The 13,820-nt window shown below is 41.8% G+C and overlaps 1 protein-coding gene across 2 annotated transcripts; it reads left to right on the plus strand.

Annotated features, from left to right (window-relative positions):
• Window positions 1-447: 447 nt before the first annotated feature.
• Window positions 448-8,828, plus strand: LOC101766334. Of its 2 annotated transcripts, none has more exons than XM_022824804.1 (20): window positions 448-953; window positions 2,303-2,548; window positions 3,331-3,655; window positions 3,761-3,848; window positions 4,374-4,632; window positions 4,723-4,786; window positions 5,072-5,153; window positions 5,232-5,315; window positions 5,412-5,468; window positions 5,558-5,662; window positions 5,775-5,819; window positions 5,909-5,962; window positions 6,051-6,155; window positions 6,232-6,423; window positions 6,499-6,572; window positions 6,675-6,971; window positions 7,060-7,768; window positions 7,888-8,009; window positions 8,096-8,131; window positions 8,474-8,828. In XM_022824804.1, the coding sequence occupies exons 3-20, from the start codon at window positions 3,342-3,344 to the stop codon at window positions 8,493-8,495; spliced, it is 2,709 nt and encodes a 902-aa protein (XP_022680539.1). In that variant the 5' UTR covers window positions 448-953; window positions 2,303-2,548; window positions 3,331-3,341; the 3' UTR covers window positions 8,496-8,828. The 2 variants fall into 2 exon arrangements, with proteins under 2 accessions (XP_022680539.1, XP_022680538.1); XM_022824803.1 differs by having other exon boundaries at window positions 449-953; window positions 8,305-8,828.
• Window positions 8,829-13,820: the final 4,992 nt, after the last annotated feature.

A 13,820-nucleotide genomic window follows, 5' to 3' on the forward strand; every position in this document is an offset into this window, starting at 1 on the left:
GCTTGTACAGTGTGGTCGTGCATGGGTACTTGTAGCGGGTTGCGTGAGGAGCGCGGTCATCCTTCTTCCTGCCAGACCTGCGGCGCATTTATGACGAGGTCGACAAGGGGGACCCACGGGATCGTTACCCTGATCTCCCGGTCCGCGCCCGAGTGGGACATCCGTCTTGGGGGCCTAGTGAGTTCGACCCCCGTGCCCAGGGTCGGGCGTGGCGGAACCTTGTGGCTCGGACGAGACGGAGCCTCGCGGCGGGAGGTCGGACGCTCCCGACCCCGGGACCGCGGTCGGGCGAGGCGGAGTCCCACTCATGTTGGGCTTGATGGCGATTTCGTTATCCCGGAATGAACTGGGCCTTCATGATTGTTTCATGATTGTTTCTTTAAGCGGTATTTAGGAGATCGTTAATATTTCCCCCTAACACACGGAAAATTGTTTTCTGAAAATAACCGATCCTTTTCCAACGGGGCCGAGCCCGTGGGCCCGACCCACTCCGACCGGCCCAGCACCCGGCCTGCCAAGCCCATCGGGCCCGTTGCCACGGCTCCCATGCCGAGCCGGCCATGGCGCCGCCGCCTCAGGCCTCCTGGGCGTGCGTGCCCAGCGCGCCAGCGCCCCCTGCGCCATATAAAGGGCGAGAGCCCCGAGCCCTTGCGTCCCTCTGCTACTCCTTGCGCCGCCGCCTCGCGCCGTCCTTCCCTCGCGCAGCGCCGCCACCCGCCGTCCGCTGGAGACCGAGCCGACGCCGCTCCTTGGCCGCGCCGGTCCACCGCGCCTGGGCGTCGCCGGACGAAGGTGCCGCCACCACGTGCATCCCCTCGCCGAGCCGAACCCGTTTCACCGTTCCTCGTCGCCGTCTTGACGCCGGAGCGCCGCCGCCGCGGAGGAGTTCGAGCCGGCCGCCGCCAGCTCCTCTGTCCGCCCGATTTCCGGCCGGCTCCGTGTCTTCAACCCCGGTGAGCACCTCCCCCTGCACCACCTCCACCCCTTGCGCCGCCCGCCTGAGGCCTTAGGCCGCCGGAGCGCCGGCAGCTGGCCGGCCTGAGCTCCCTGCCGAGAGGAAGAAGATGACCCGGTAGTTTTGCGATTAGGCCCCTGAGAAAGCCTTAAAACTTTAGATTGGTTCTTTGTGTCTTGGCAACTCTGCAGTCAGCCCCCTGGAAAGTTTGGATCTCTAACCCAAGTCCTACCCGAGAGCTTTTACAGACCTAACCCTAGGTTTTGATCTATTGGCGAACACTATTCCTTGTGTCTTGCCAATCTCCCTTGCTAACCCCTGAAGTATACGGTTAATCACGACTATAGGTCCGTGCAATCTTGTTTAGCTCATAGAACCTATGTTTGAGCTCCGTTTTAATATGTTCAAGTTGCGTTAGATTCATCACAACATAAATTATACGTTAGTGGTGATGTTTACATTCATGCATATTTTTGAAAATAAATTTGACATTAAATTGATTAATGCTAGATAAACGTGTTCTTCTCTAAATAAAATCTAGTTAGAGTTATACGCCGCTTTTCATAATAAACATAAATTTAATTAATGCCTACTTCATATCCTTTCTAAATAAAAGCCAATTAGGTTATATATATATATCAGTTATTCATAAACTAAAGTTAATTTGATTAACACTTATCTAAATAATTCTTCCAATTAAAAGCTAATTAGAGATATATCTCGGCTTTTTATAAATTAAATTTAATTTGATTAATGTTTATTCAATTTGCTTTCTAAATAAAAGCTACATAGGTTATATCCCAAGTTTTCATAATTAAATGTTAATTCGACTAATATGCATATAAATGTGTTTTTAAAATAATCTGCTAGTTGAACTCGAAATATAAAGTTATGCGCCTAGATGTTTACATATACTTTATTTTCAAATTTAATATTTAATTTGCATAAATTGTACTTAAATATCTATAAATAAAATTGGACTAAGTTTTACATCGTCTTTTCTTATGAAAATATATATATATGACTTGATTAATTCTAACTAAGGATATTTCTCTAAAATATCTTTACATTGTTTTTCTCAACTAAAAAAATATCTTTACATTGTTTTTCTCAACTAAAATAAATGAAGCTTGTAGCTCTCATCTTTCTTTTATAATTCAAAACTCTCGATAGTTTTATCTTTTCAACCATAGTTCCGTTCTCAACGTTTCCTACGTTCGAGTAATCCTAGAATCGAGCCCTATCCTTTAGCATGCTCTTTTAAAGCCTGTCTTTTGTTTTGGTGTATTGTTCTTAGTTGTACTTATTTGTTGCTTGTATGTTTGTGCCGATGTTTGCTTCGAGTAGAAGGATCGCTGTTCGGAAGTTTTGAAGAGTAAGAGTTTCAAGAAAGCAAGAAGCTGAAGAGCAGTAAGAGTAACTTTTACTGAGAGGTGCCAGCTCGCTCCTGATGGCTAGGGTTTCCTAATGCCGCCCCCACTATCGCCCCGTCCTCTTCCTGCTGCCGGCGCGGCGAAGAAGGCGTCGTCGAGGATCTCCAAGGCCGGCGCCCCCGTCTACCTCGCCGCTGTCCTCGAGTACCTCATCGCCGAGGTTCGTGCACCATCTTTGTTCGCCTAGTACTTGAAAGCCAATGAACCATCGGATCGATGTTATGACAAGCTTATGTAGTACTGAGAACATTTTATCTTGTGCTGCTAATGCAAATGACTTCCAATATTGGTTCTCTTTTGGTGAATCCTGTGAGGTGCTCCTATCTTTTGACCTGTTTGCAAATCTGCATGTTTTTTTTATTATATCCTTCACCGCCCCCCCCCCCCCCAAATCTGAACTGCTCAATACAAAAAAAAAATGGTTACAGTACGTGCTTACTCAACATATGCAAATCTGAATTGCTCTATAATAGGCCATATGGTTCGTGCCTTGCCAACCACAAATTAAGTCCGTATACATGCAAACCACAAGTGGTGGTCTGAACAAGATTACAGTATGTGCTTACTCAAATAGCACCAACAGAAAATGTATCACGAGGCACACTAACCATGTGTTAAGAATTGACCACATATAGCTGCTCCTATCTTTTGTCTCAATTTGCTAGCTTCTGATATGGTTACATTTGCTGATTGGCCTCATAGTAGTACTAGTTTGAAAGGCAGTTATTCTTGCAGAAATAACAATTTGCTGTTTCTTCATTTATCAAGAGTGTCTTTTTCTCATAGGTAAGATTAAATAAAACAGTGAGCATCTATAGATTACTATCTCAGTGCCTTAATGTAATCAGTGACATTTCGGTTAATCTCAAGGAGCTTGAAACCTTTTTAGTTGTGTGACTGGTTGACCTAGGAAACAAACGGGGCCTTAACGTAACTGTGCAGGTCTGAATTCAATGGCGTACAGGGTACGGGAGACGGTCGATTTGTTCGGCCGACGTTCGCAGGTCGTGTCCCGAGACAATGGAGGAGCTTCATCCTTGACAACCATCATGAACTACTTTCTCCTTACCGATCCATGCGTCACTATGGCTCCAACACTATCTGGGAACAATATTGCTATCTATATGAAGCAATTTATCACAGGACAAATTATAAGTGAAATGAAATCTTTGCCAGCGGATAGAGAGAATTTGGACCTTGCGACAGACCTTTTTAACATTGTAAAATGTGCCCCTGAGGATATTCGTCTTAACCCCATGCTTTCAAGGTGGGTTAGCTATTTCATTTTTTGTTTTCTTTAGTCTTCTCTTTTCTTTGTGTTCAGTACTTGATGAATGTATACCTCATTTTGATCGTATTGGCCTATAAACAGCATAGCGGAGTTTGAAAAGACAACATCATATGAAATTTTCAGCAAATTGAAGATTCCATTGTTTCATTTATGGTCCTTCAGCAAAAAGGTATTCATTCCGTCGATTTAATTGTAACAGAGATCATTGTACATAATTGAGCAGTTGTTTTAGTTTTAGTCTGTGCAAAGTTAGTTCACTTACAAATATTGATACAGGAGAGAACTTGTTAGCCACTAGCTTAGCAAAGATTTTGGAACTCACATTGATTAAAGTGAATTGTTTCTACTGTTCTTGCATCATTTATTTCTAGTACCAAAGTCACCATACCATATTTCTACCTCCTAGTACCTTGCAGTCCCCATGTAGACCAGGAATGGCTAGGATTCGTATTATCAGCTGTGCCACCTCTTCTGTATAATTTCCTGAATCACCCAAAACTTGTTTTGGTCTAAAGAAACTCATAGTAGATCTCTGTAATGTTCTGAAATCTCTTTTGGCCGTTTCTTTCCATCCTTTTTACCTAGTAAATTCCATAAAGTTTTAGAAGATCATCTTATAGTTGGTATCTCAGTTGCCACTCTCGAGAAGTGATGTCTCTAGTCTCATGAGATGAGTTTTCCTATGAAAGTTTAGGATGCTGATAGATTGGCTGCAACTGGTCCATGGACTTGCAATGGAGTTAAGGTTGGCGTCAAGAAATATAAGCAGACTAAGGATAAAGTTCCATCAAATGTGGAATTGACCAGAAGCCATGCCGACTCAACTAAACTGAGTCGACGAGGAGATATTGAGGAGGCTGAACAGCTTAAGCAGGCCCTTATCACGTCAGAACAGCAAATGGTCTCTGTACAAGATCATGCTGAGTCTTCCACTTTGATGACTGAAACTGAGTGTAAGAAGCTTCTTATCCTCAAGTTATAGGTTATCTGCACATGTGTAACAGGTGTGAATTTCTTTACCGTGTTCATTGACTTACATGCAGGGGAATACCTAAGTACTATTCTGGACAGGATGGGTGGACTGGGAAGGGCATTGAGTGCTCATAGGTACATTCACAAATAAGTGACTTTTTTGGGTTGTCAACCATGCCACGTTTTGATTGCAAATTACTTTGAGTTTGAATATTTGGAAATAATATGAGTTTTTTATGGAAACGTAGTTTCATAACAGAATACTCTTGCTGTGTGTTGCAAATATATTATAGAAAAAGTACTGGTCAACGTTGTGTTTTGGAGACCGTACCTTTGTGATTGGGGGAGTATATTGCTTTGTAGATTTAATTGGATCATTGTTATCATCATTGAATTTTTGGCATTTTCTCAATTTTGCAGCTTGTCATCGTTACGGCAAAGTCTTGAAGAGAACACTGTTGCAACTTTATATAGGAATGATGAATTTTTTACTATTTGTAAGGTAAGAATTTACTTAAGTGGAGTCTCTGATTCTTCATCAAGAGTTCTGGTTTAATTTATTCCTAACCTTTTTTTTCAGCATAAAGGATCAATCTTTATGTTAGTTGATGATGAAGATGTACTTGTGACCCACCCTGAGGCAGTATGGAAAATACTGGGCATTGTATGTAACTATTTCATACACAGGGTACCTTCCTGTTTCTATGTTTTGAAATGGCTTTTGTATAGATTAATCTTATTCCATGTTAATAATCATTAGGGCGATCAAAAAGAAGTTTTTGTAGATGGAAAATTTGCTCCAGTCAACGGAGATGTTGTAAGTGCATCAGTAGAATGCCTCCCACCCCCACCCCTTCATCTGGTATATTGTTAACTGGTCTAATCTTACTTTTGTCTGCATATCAGGTGGTGCACAGGTGTTCAAGCAGCAACTGTACTCTTGAATTCCACTCCGAGATCAACTACAAAAGACACCACTACATTCATTTGCCAGCTTCAAAAGTTGGACAGGTCTTGGATTTATCTCTCTTGCACCTTCACCTTCTGAACAATAACTTATCTGCTCTGAGTTGTGATATTATTTAAATTTCAGCGTGATAAAATCTTTGTTAATATTCTGTAGGGTTCAAGTTTGAATCAGGATGATCTGCAGATGATATGGGATGAAGTAATAAGCTATTTACGTTGAGTTGCGTACTGTGTATAACCTCCCATATTTTCACATTTCCATTGATTTTTTTTTTTGGTGATCCATAGATCCTACCTGAAGATGCTCTAAGTGTATTGCACCTTGGTAAATCATTTGTCAAGGTATTTGCCAATGACATCTCTTCACAACATTCATTTTATCTAACTTATTTTAGATTGACTTGACATGGAAGAAAATATATATTTTCAGGAGTTGTTTGGGTCATCTTTTGAAGAAATAATGGGTGCATTTATAGTGAGTCCTGGTTATCGTTTAGCATCACCTGATGTAATCAAAGTTATTAAGAATATTAAGGTTGGTTTGTTGACCCTCACTGTTCCTATTCATCACATTTAATCCATAATTGTGAGTTTTTTCTATTTCTCTATAGCGTATATTTAGGGGCATTGGAAAGCCTTCCTTCGAGGAGCTTTTGCACATCCTAGACATTGCAAGTGAGAGCACCTTCATGTGCAGTGATGTACTTTGTCACAAAGAACTGTTTGAAGAAGTGATGCCTCGAAGTGATTGTATCCTGCGGAACGCGCTGGCGTGTTTTAGTCTAAGAATTGAACAGGCATTGGTAAATTCAAACTTTCTTTGTTGTTATATCTTCCATTTTTCAATTTTACCACCTAACTACAAATATAAACAACAGGCCCAAAGGTGTCTCATTCAAATGGCCAGAGAAGTGGATAAACGGGCGGACAAACTTTTGGAGGAAGAGCAAAGGTTTGCTGCTGAGCTCATCTAAAGTCATAGCTAGAAATGTTATAAAGTTACATCTGGAAATAAAAAAAAATATATAGTAAGATATTCTTGCGTGACTTGCAGCGAAGAAATTATAGCAAGTAATGATGATAACAGAGATAAAAAAGATAAAAATGTCATAGAAGACATTGAGATCAGGGTTGAAAGTACCATAGCATCAGATACTTCAGCAAACTCTGATGAGCTAGGTCTGCCAGTTGAAGTGGATGCTCGTGACCTGAACATTCAGATCAGGGATGAAGATACCGTAATATCTACTTCAGCAAACTCTCATGTAGATCTGCCAGAACTGGATGTTTGTGAAAAGACTGAACATAAGCTATTTCCATCAGATATTTTGCATTGGCCTCAGCTTCAAGGGTAAGCTCTCTGGTCCCATATAAGTCCATTCCTCTATTATTTATGTAACCAAAGAAATTTACAAATACTTCTTTTTTCACATATGCAGAGAAGAATACTTCCCAACTTTTGCTGCCAGAAGCCCTTTGGTGACTACATACACTCTTTTGTCTAGTAAAAACTCAGTAGCTTTGACTCGCATTGGTAGGAAAGCTGCAAAACGGCTGTTAAGGTTCATCCTTAAAGTCCACAAGAGTGGTAAATGTTGGAATGGGGAATGGACTGTTGGTGCCATTCGGGTTCGAGCTCATGAATGCATCATTGCTAAGGAGGCTGAAGTAAAAGCAAGTAAACAAGGAATCATTGCTGACCTTCAAAGATTCATTGAAATATTGGCCCCATACTACAGCCATGAAGAAGTTGAAGGCTCCCCAGCATTTTTTCATGAATTTCATGTTGATGCCATGGCTGCTCCAGAGCCAGAGTCAGAAAATTTCGCTTTATTTCAGAAGTACATGAGAAATCATCTAGCATTGATGGGACCTTTAGATAGACATGACCTTTATTTTGGCCTCTTCATGGTGTGTGACATGCTGCGTGATAAGGATGATCGTGGATATAAGCCACTTTATGGAAAAAAGGATGCTCCAGAATGGCGATCAAATGCCAAAAAGTTTCACCCCTATCATTCAGTGTATTATCATGATGTTTCCGAGGAAGATAAGAATAACCCAGATTATCAACCATATTGGAATAATTATTGGGAGTTACTTAGATTCCTAAGAAATTATGGGAGAAATGCTCATAATCACACCAGGGTACTTGCTCTTATCAATTTAAACAACCTAACTTTCAAGCTTTGAATTTTTTCCATTTGAAGGTTTATGTAGTTTCTGTCTAAAATCCTAGCTTTGAATTGTTATTTTTTTTTGGGAAGATTGATGGGGTTCAACAAGTGACGGAGGTTGCTGTGTTTGATTTAATGTTGTCAGAAGATTTTGGAATGTACATAACAAAATTGATCCTTTTCCTGATGTACGAATGCAAGATGGAAGGATCGTAAGTATATTATCTTTGTATTTCCTTTCTATGCACTGTGTTGTATTTTGATACATTCTTACACAATTTATTTTTTTTCTTTTTAGATTCTTCAGCACATGGGATTCATATGTAACTTCAGAGTGAGTTTGTAACTATTTTTTTAACTAAATTAAATTTATTGAAGTCACAAGAGGTTATTTACGAATGGATCGTTCTTTAATGGTCGGGGCTGGGGATATGCACTTCTATTAGGGCATATTTACAGTTTAATAAACTTGAACATAAATTGTCACTTTTGTGTTTATGGATGCAGTGGTCAGACCGATGATGATGATAATGAATAGAATGGAGGGAATGGAGTTAATTGACAGAATTTGACCGCTAACATTTTGATCATTAGACTATGTTGTGTACGTTGTAATGCATTTTCAGCCTATTGCTCCCTTGTTATCTAATGCCAGTCTTTTTTGGTGCTAGTACAGCTATGACCCTTGCTTGCTCTGATAGTGAGGTGACACTCTGCTTAGATGGACAACCAGATAGTTTGTGCATTGTACTCAACTTTCGTTGTCATACTTGCCTGACAAGTCTAGCATTGTAGTATGACTTGAAATGTAGTTCTTCGAACATCAGGAGACGAGCTGTTCTGTTGTCTTAGGTCTGTTCCAGTAAAAGCTAGCTTTGGAGCTAATTCTGCGAGGAATTTTGGATGACTTGAGCAGTTCGGTGATTTTGCTTTTGTTCATTCTGTAATGCTGGTGAAACTAGCATGTTTGCAAGCCTATCCGGAGTTACTTTTTCATGTCGAGTGAAATGTTGCTTGTCTTATTCTGATCCTATATGAAATATTGTAACCTGCAAGGGGTCATGGATCTAAGCGATAGCCCTGTACATGGTTCGGTTCCAACCATAGTGCATTTTGGAAGTAATTTTTGTTAGGGCCTAGCCTAGGATCTCTAGAGCACATCTAGTCAGGTTCGAGAGAGACATGAGGGACTAGGTGTTCCTGGTGAGTGCCGAGTGTGAGAGGGAGAGTAAAGGGGTACCTTCACCCTTAGAGGTGGGAGCAGCAGAGCTGCTGGCCATCGCGGGTTCTGTCGGTGTAGTCTGCGCAAGGCAGCGACGCGCAGTGCAGTCCGGTCGCCGGTGAGGTGGCGGTGGTGCTTCCCGCCGCTACTGCGCAACCTAGATCGGTAGGTGTGTCGGTGGGGGCGGCTGGCTGCGGCGAACCTCGTGAGCCGAGCCGGGTCCCCCACCCTGTTTATATAGCGCAGCGCGACAGGGGCCCACCACCCATTGATAGGGTGAGCGCCCACCACCCTTTGGGCCAATCGGGAAAGAGATCAATCTAACATTCTCCCCCTTGATCTCATCATTTACTTTTAGCTTTACACTTTTCACTTTTATTTGTTTCATCGTAGATTAATATGTAGAGCATGTTTCATCGTCACAGCTTGATTGCCGATAGAATCAACAGCTACAACACACCTCTCTATTTTGAAACAATTCTGTTTCTTTTGAGCCTTATCCAATCTAGGAATCATAGGCTTTCCCTTAAACCCATGTCGGCTAAGTGTTCTCTGAACACATTGGGAGGTAAGCCTTTCGTGAGCGGATCCGCAAGCATATCTTTTGTTCTTATATGCTCGAGACTTATAGTGTGATCCTGGATTCTGTCTTTCACAACATAAAACTTTATCTCAATGGCTTTGGAAGCATTGCTTGATTTGTTGTTGTGAGCATAGAATACTGCTGGTTCATTATCGCAGTACATCTTTAGTGGTCTGTGAATACAGTCAACCACTCTCAATCCGGGTGTAAATTTCTTTAGCCACATTGCCTGCCCCGTGGCCTCATGACATGCTATGAATTCTGCATGCATCGTTGATGACGCAGTTACTTTCTGTTTCGAGCTTCTCCATGAGATAGCTCCTCCTGCGAGAGTGAATACATATCCAGACGTGGATTTTCTATCATCTTTGTCTCCCGCAAAGTCTGCATCTGAATACCCTTTTATCTCTAGGGAATCAGATCTCTTATATGTAAGCATGAGTTCTTTTGTGCCTTGCGCGTAGCGCAACGCCTTCTTTACCATTTTCCAGTGTTCTATACCTGGATTACTTTGATATCTACCGAGAACCCCGGTGACAAAAGCTAAGTCAGGGCGAGTGCACACTTGGGCATACTGTAAGCTTCCGACAGCTGAAGCATATGGAACCGCTTTCATTTGTCGATCTCGTACTGGTTCCTGGGACATTGAAAATTCCCAAAACTATCGCCCTTGACTATAGGAGCAGGTGTGGCCTTACTCGCATGCATATTGTACTTCTTTAGAACCTTTTCTAAATATGCCTTTTGCGATAACCCTAGAACCCCATTCAATCTATCTCGGTGAATTTCTATGCCCAAAACATATGTTGCTTCACCAAGATCCTTCATATCGAAGTTTGAGGACAAGAACTTCTTTGTCTCTTGCAGTAGACTGATATCACTGCTTGCAAGCAAAATATCATCCACATACAGGATTAGGAAAATATATTTCCCATTTTTGAACTTTGCATAGACACAATTGTCCTCTATATTCTCTTGAAACCCAAATTTCTTTATTATATCATTAAACTTTAGATACCACTGTCTAGAGGCTTGCTTTAATCCGTAAATGGATTTCTTTAGACGACATCCCATATTCTCTTTGTCTTCCATGACAAAACCCTTTGGTTGTTTCATGTAGACATTTTCTTCCAAATCCCCATTTAGAAAAGCCGTCTTTACATCCATCTGATGTAGCTCTAAATCAAAATGTGCAACTAGTGCCATTATGATTCTGAAGGAGTCTTTACATGAGACAGGAGAAAAAGTCTCATTATAATCTATTCCTTCTCTTTGTGTGAAACCTTTTGCCACAAGTCTTGCCTTATACCTTTCTATGTTCCCTTTGGAGTCACGTTTAGTCTTGTAGACCCATTTACAGCCTACTGTTTTGGCTCCTTTAGAAATCTCCTCAAGTTCCCAAACATTGTTGGAACTCATCGATTTCATCTCATCTTCCATGGCCTCTAGCCACTTCGATTAGTGAACACTTTTCATGGCTTCTTCATATGAAGTGGGATCACCTTCTATATGAACTTCTTCTGTATTATAAACTTTATAACAATCAGGGATGGCTGATTTTCTGACCCTTTGAGACCTTCTAGGCCCCTCACTTTCAGGCACATTTTGTGCCTCTGCTTGTGGCATACTGTTCAGAGGTGGCTGCTGCAACTCTTCCTCGTGTGTAATGATGGGTTCAGCTGGCTCCTGAAGGACAGGTTCCAAAACTTCACTCATCGTTTCCACGGGTGGAATCACAGCAGGTGCCTGCACCACAACATCAGGGACTGTAGCAGGTGCTTGCACCACGACCTCAGGAACTATTGGTGCGGGAATAATAGGTAGTGAGAAGTATGGTTCCTGAATCATCGGATTAGGTGCACACACCCGCTTCTCCTCAAGATCAATTTCTCGAGCTACCATGCTCCCCCTCACCATCTCATCCTCTAAGAAAATCGCCTGTCTTGTTTCTACAAACTTTGTGAATCTGTCTGGACAGTAGAAACGAAAACCCTTTGATTTTTCCGGATAGCCAATGAAGTGGCAACTTACTGTTTTGGGATCTAGTTTCCCGATGTTTGGGTTAAACACTTTGGCCTCAGCTGGGCTCCCCCACACACGTAAGTGGTTTAGTGAGGGTGCTCTTCCTGTCCATAGTTCGTACAGTGTTTTGGGCACCGACTTACTTGGTACTCTATTAAGGATGTGAATGGCGGTCTTCAACGCCTCCATCCACAATCCCAATGGTAAGGTGGAATAGCTCATCATGCTGCGCACCATATCCATCAGTGTACGGTTACGCCTTTCAGCTACTCCATTTTGCTGAGGTTCGCCCGGCATTGAATACTGGGCTACTATGCCATTTTCCTGCAAAAACCTTGCAAAAGGTCCAGGAACTTGGCCGAATGGGGTATGCCGACCATAGTACTCCCCCCCACGGTCGGATCTTACTATTTTGATTCTTTTGTTATGCAGATTTTCAACTTCAGCTTTAAATATCTTAAATTTATCCAACGCTTCTGATCTTTCTTTGATTGGATAAATATAACCGTAACGGGAGTAATCATCTGTGAATGTTATGAACAAGTCATAGCCATCCACACTTTTCACAGGAAAAGGTCCACAAATATCAGTGTGGATTATCTCTAAAATTCCTGTGCTACGTTTAGCGCCTTTTTTAATTTGCTTTACAAATTTTCCTTTAATGCAATCAACGCATTGTTCTAAGTCTGAGAACTCTAATTGAGGAAGAATTTCATTCTTAACTAGTCTTTCTATTCTCCCCCTCGAAATATGGCCTAAACGACAGTGCCATAATTTCGACGATATTTCATGAGTTCTCTTTCTTTTCTTTGTTTCTTTCTCTGACGAGGATACATTCATATTCACATCACACACAGAATTAACTTTTTCACGCAATGATAATAAATACAACTCATTGTGAAGGATAGCAACACCAACACATGCATTATCGAACCAAATGGCACACTTTCCATTACCAAAATGACATTCATAACCATCATGGTCCAAACGTGAAATACTTATTAAGTTTCTGTGTAATGAGGGAACATAAAGAACATCTTTAAGTACAAGCATGAAACCATCAACTAGCTCTAAAGAGACATCGCCAACAGCTTCAACTTCTGCTTGGACTCCATTTGCGACTTCAACGCATCTTTCGCTTCTTTGCGTAGTCCTCGTCGAATGGAATCCCTGTAAAGAATTTGCAACATGAACAGTTGCACCTGAGTCAATCCACCAAGTAGATTTCGAATACTGTGTATACAAGGATTCATTTACAAAAGAAATAGTATTCTCACCTCTTTTTGCCATTATTGACTTTAACCAGTCGGGGCAGTCTTTCTTGAAGTGCCCCTTTTTCTTGCAGTGTAGACATTGATCTTTGTCTACTGTGAGAGGCTTTTGGTGATTCTGTTGCATAGGAGCTTTTCCACGTGCCTTGAAAGAGGGGTTAGCAATCTTTTTCCTGTTATCCTTCACATAGTGCAATGAGCCACCATGTGAGGATCTAAGTCTGTCCTCTTCCTGCACGCACATGGCTATCATTTTCTCCATGTCCCACTGTTCTGGCTGCATGTTATAATTGACAACAAAAGTGTCAAACTCTTTAGGCAGAGAAGCAAAAACCAAATGCATAATGTGCCCAGGTTTGAGCTCAAGATCCATAGGCTTCAGCTGTGCTGCCAAGTTATACATCCTCATGATGTGATCTCTTATGCCAGTCCCTCCGCCATTGTACCTCTCTGTGGCCAGCTGCTTGAACAGCTGGGTAGCATATATCTTTGAGGAACCAGTGAACTGATTCCTTATCTTGTCGAGGTACTCTGAAATGGAGTCACACTCTGCGATCGAGCCCAAAATGGCAGGCTCAATCGTATTCTTTACCAAGGCCATACATTTCTTGTTGGCAGTGGTCCACTGTTTATTTTCAAGGGTGTATGCCAACTCCAGTGGAGCATAGTCCCTCTCCTTTTGCTGCCATGCAGCATCATCATCACCATCAGCCCTCACTGGCTTCTGTGGAGCTTGTGGCTGCGGTGTGGTCAGCACCCAGTCAACTTCTCCACAAACGAAGGAGAATTCAATCTTCTTCCTCCATTCTGTGTAGTTGTTGCCTTTGAGAATGGGTATCTCTTTGAGACACGCCATTAAGTTGAATGATCCTGAAATTTACAATCCATAAGTGAGATCATAACGACAATTGCATGATTTATTTCC

This window comes from Setaria italica, chromosome III (genome assembly GCF_000263155.2).
Source record: "Setaria italica strain Yugu1 chromosome III, Setaria_italica_v2.0, whole genome shotgun sequence".
NCBI lineage: Eukaryota > Viridiplantae > Streptophyta > Magnoliopsida > Poales > Poaceae > Setaria > Setaria italica.

Excerpts from the sequence above, each read along its gene's own strand:
- LOC101766334 (XM_022824803.1), top strand. The coding sequence starts at position 3,342 with ATGGCGTACAGGGTACGGGAGACGGTCGATTTGTTCGGCCGACGTTCG. Across the intron at positions 6,156-6,231 it reads AAGTTATTAAGAATATTAAG|CGTATATTTAGGGGCATTGG; the intron begins GTTGGTTTGTTG and ends ATTTCTCTATAG. Across the intron at positions 6,972-7,059 it reads CATTGGCCTCAGCTTCAAGG|AGAAGAATACTTCCCAACTT; the intron begins GTAAGCTCTCTG and ends TCACATATGCAG.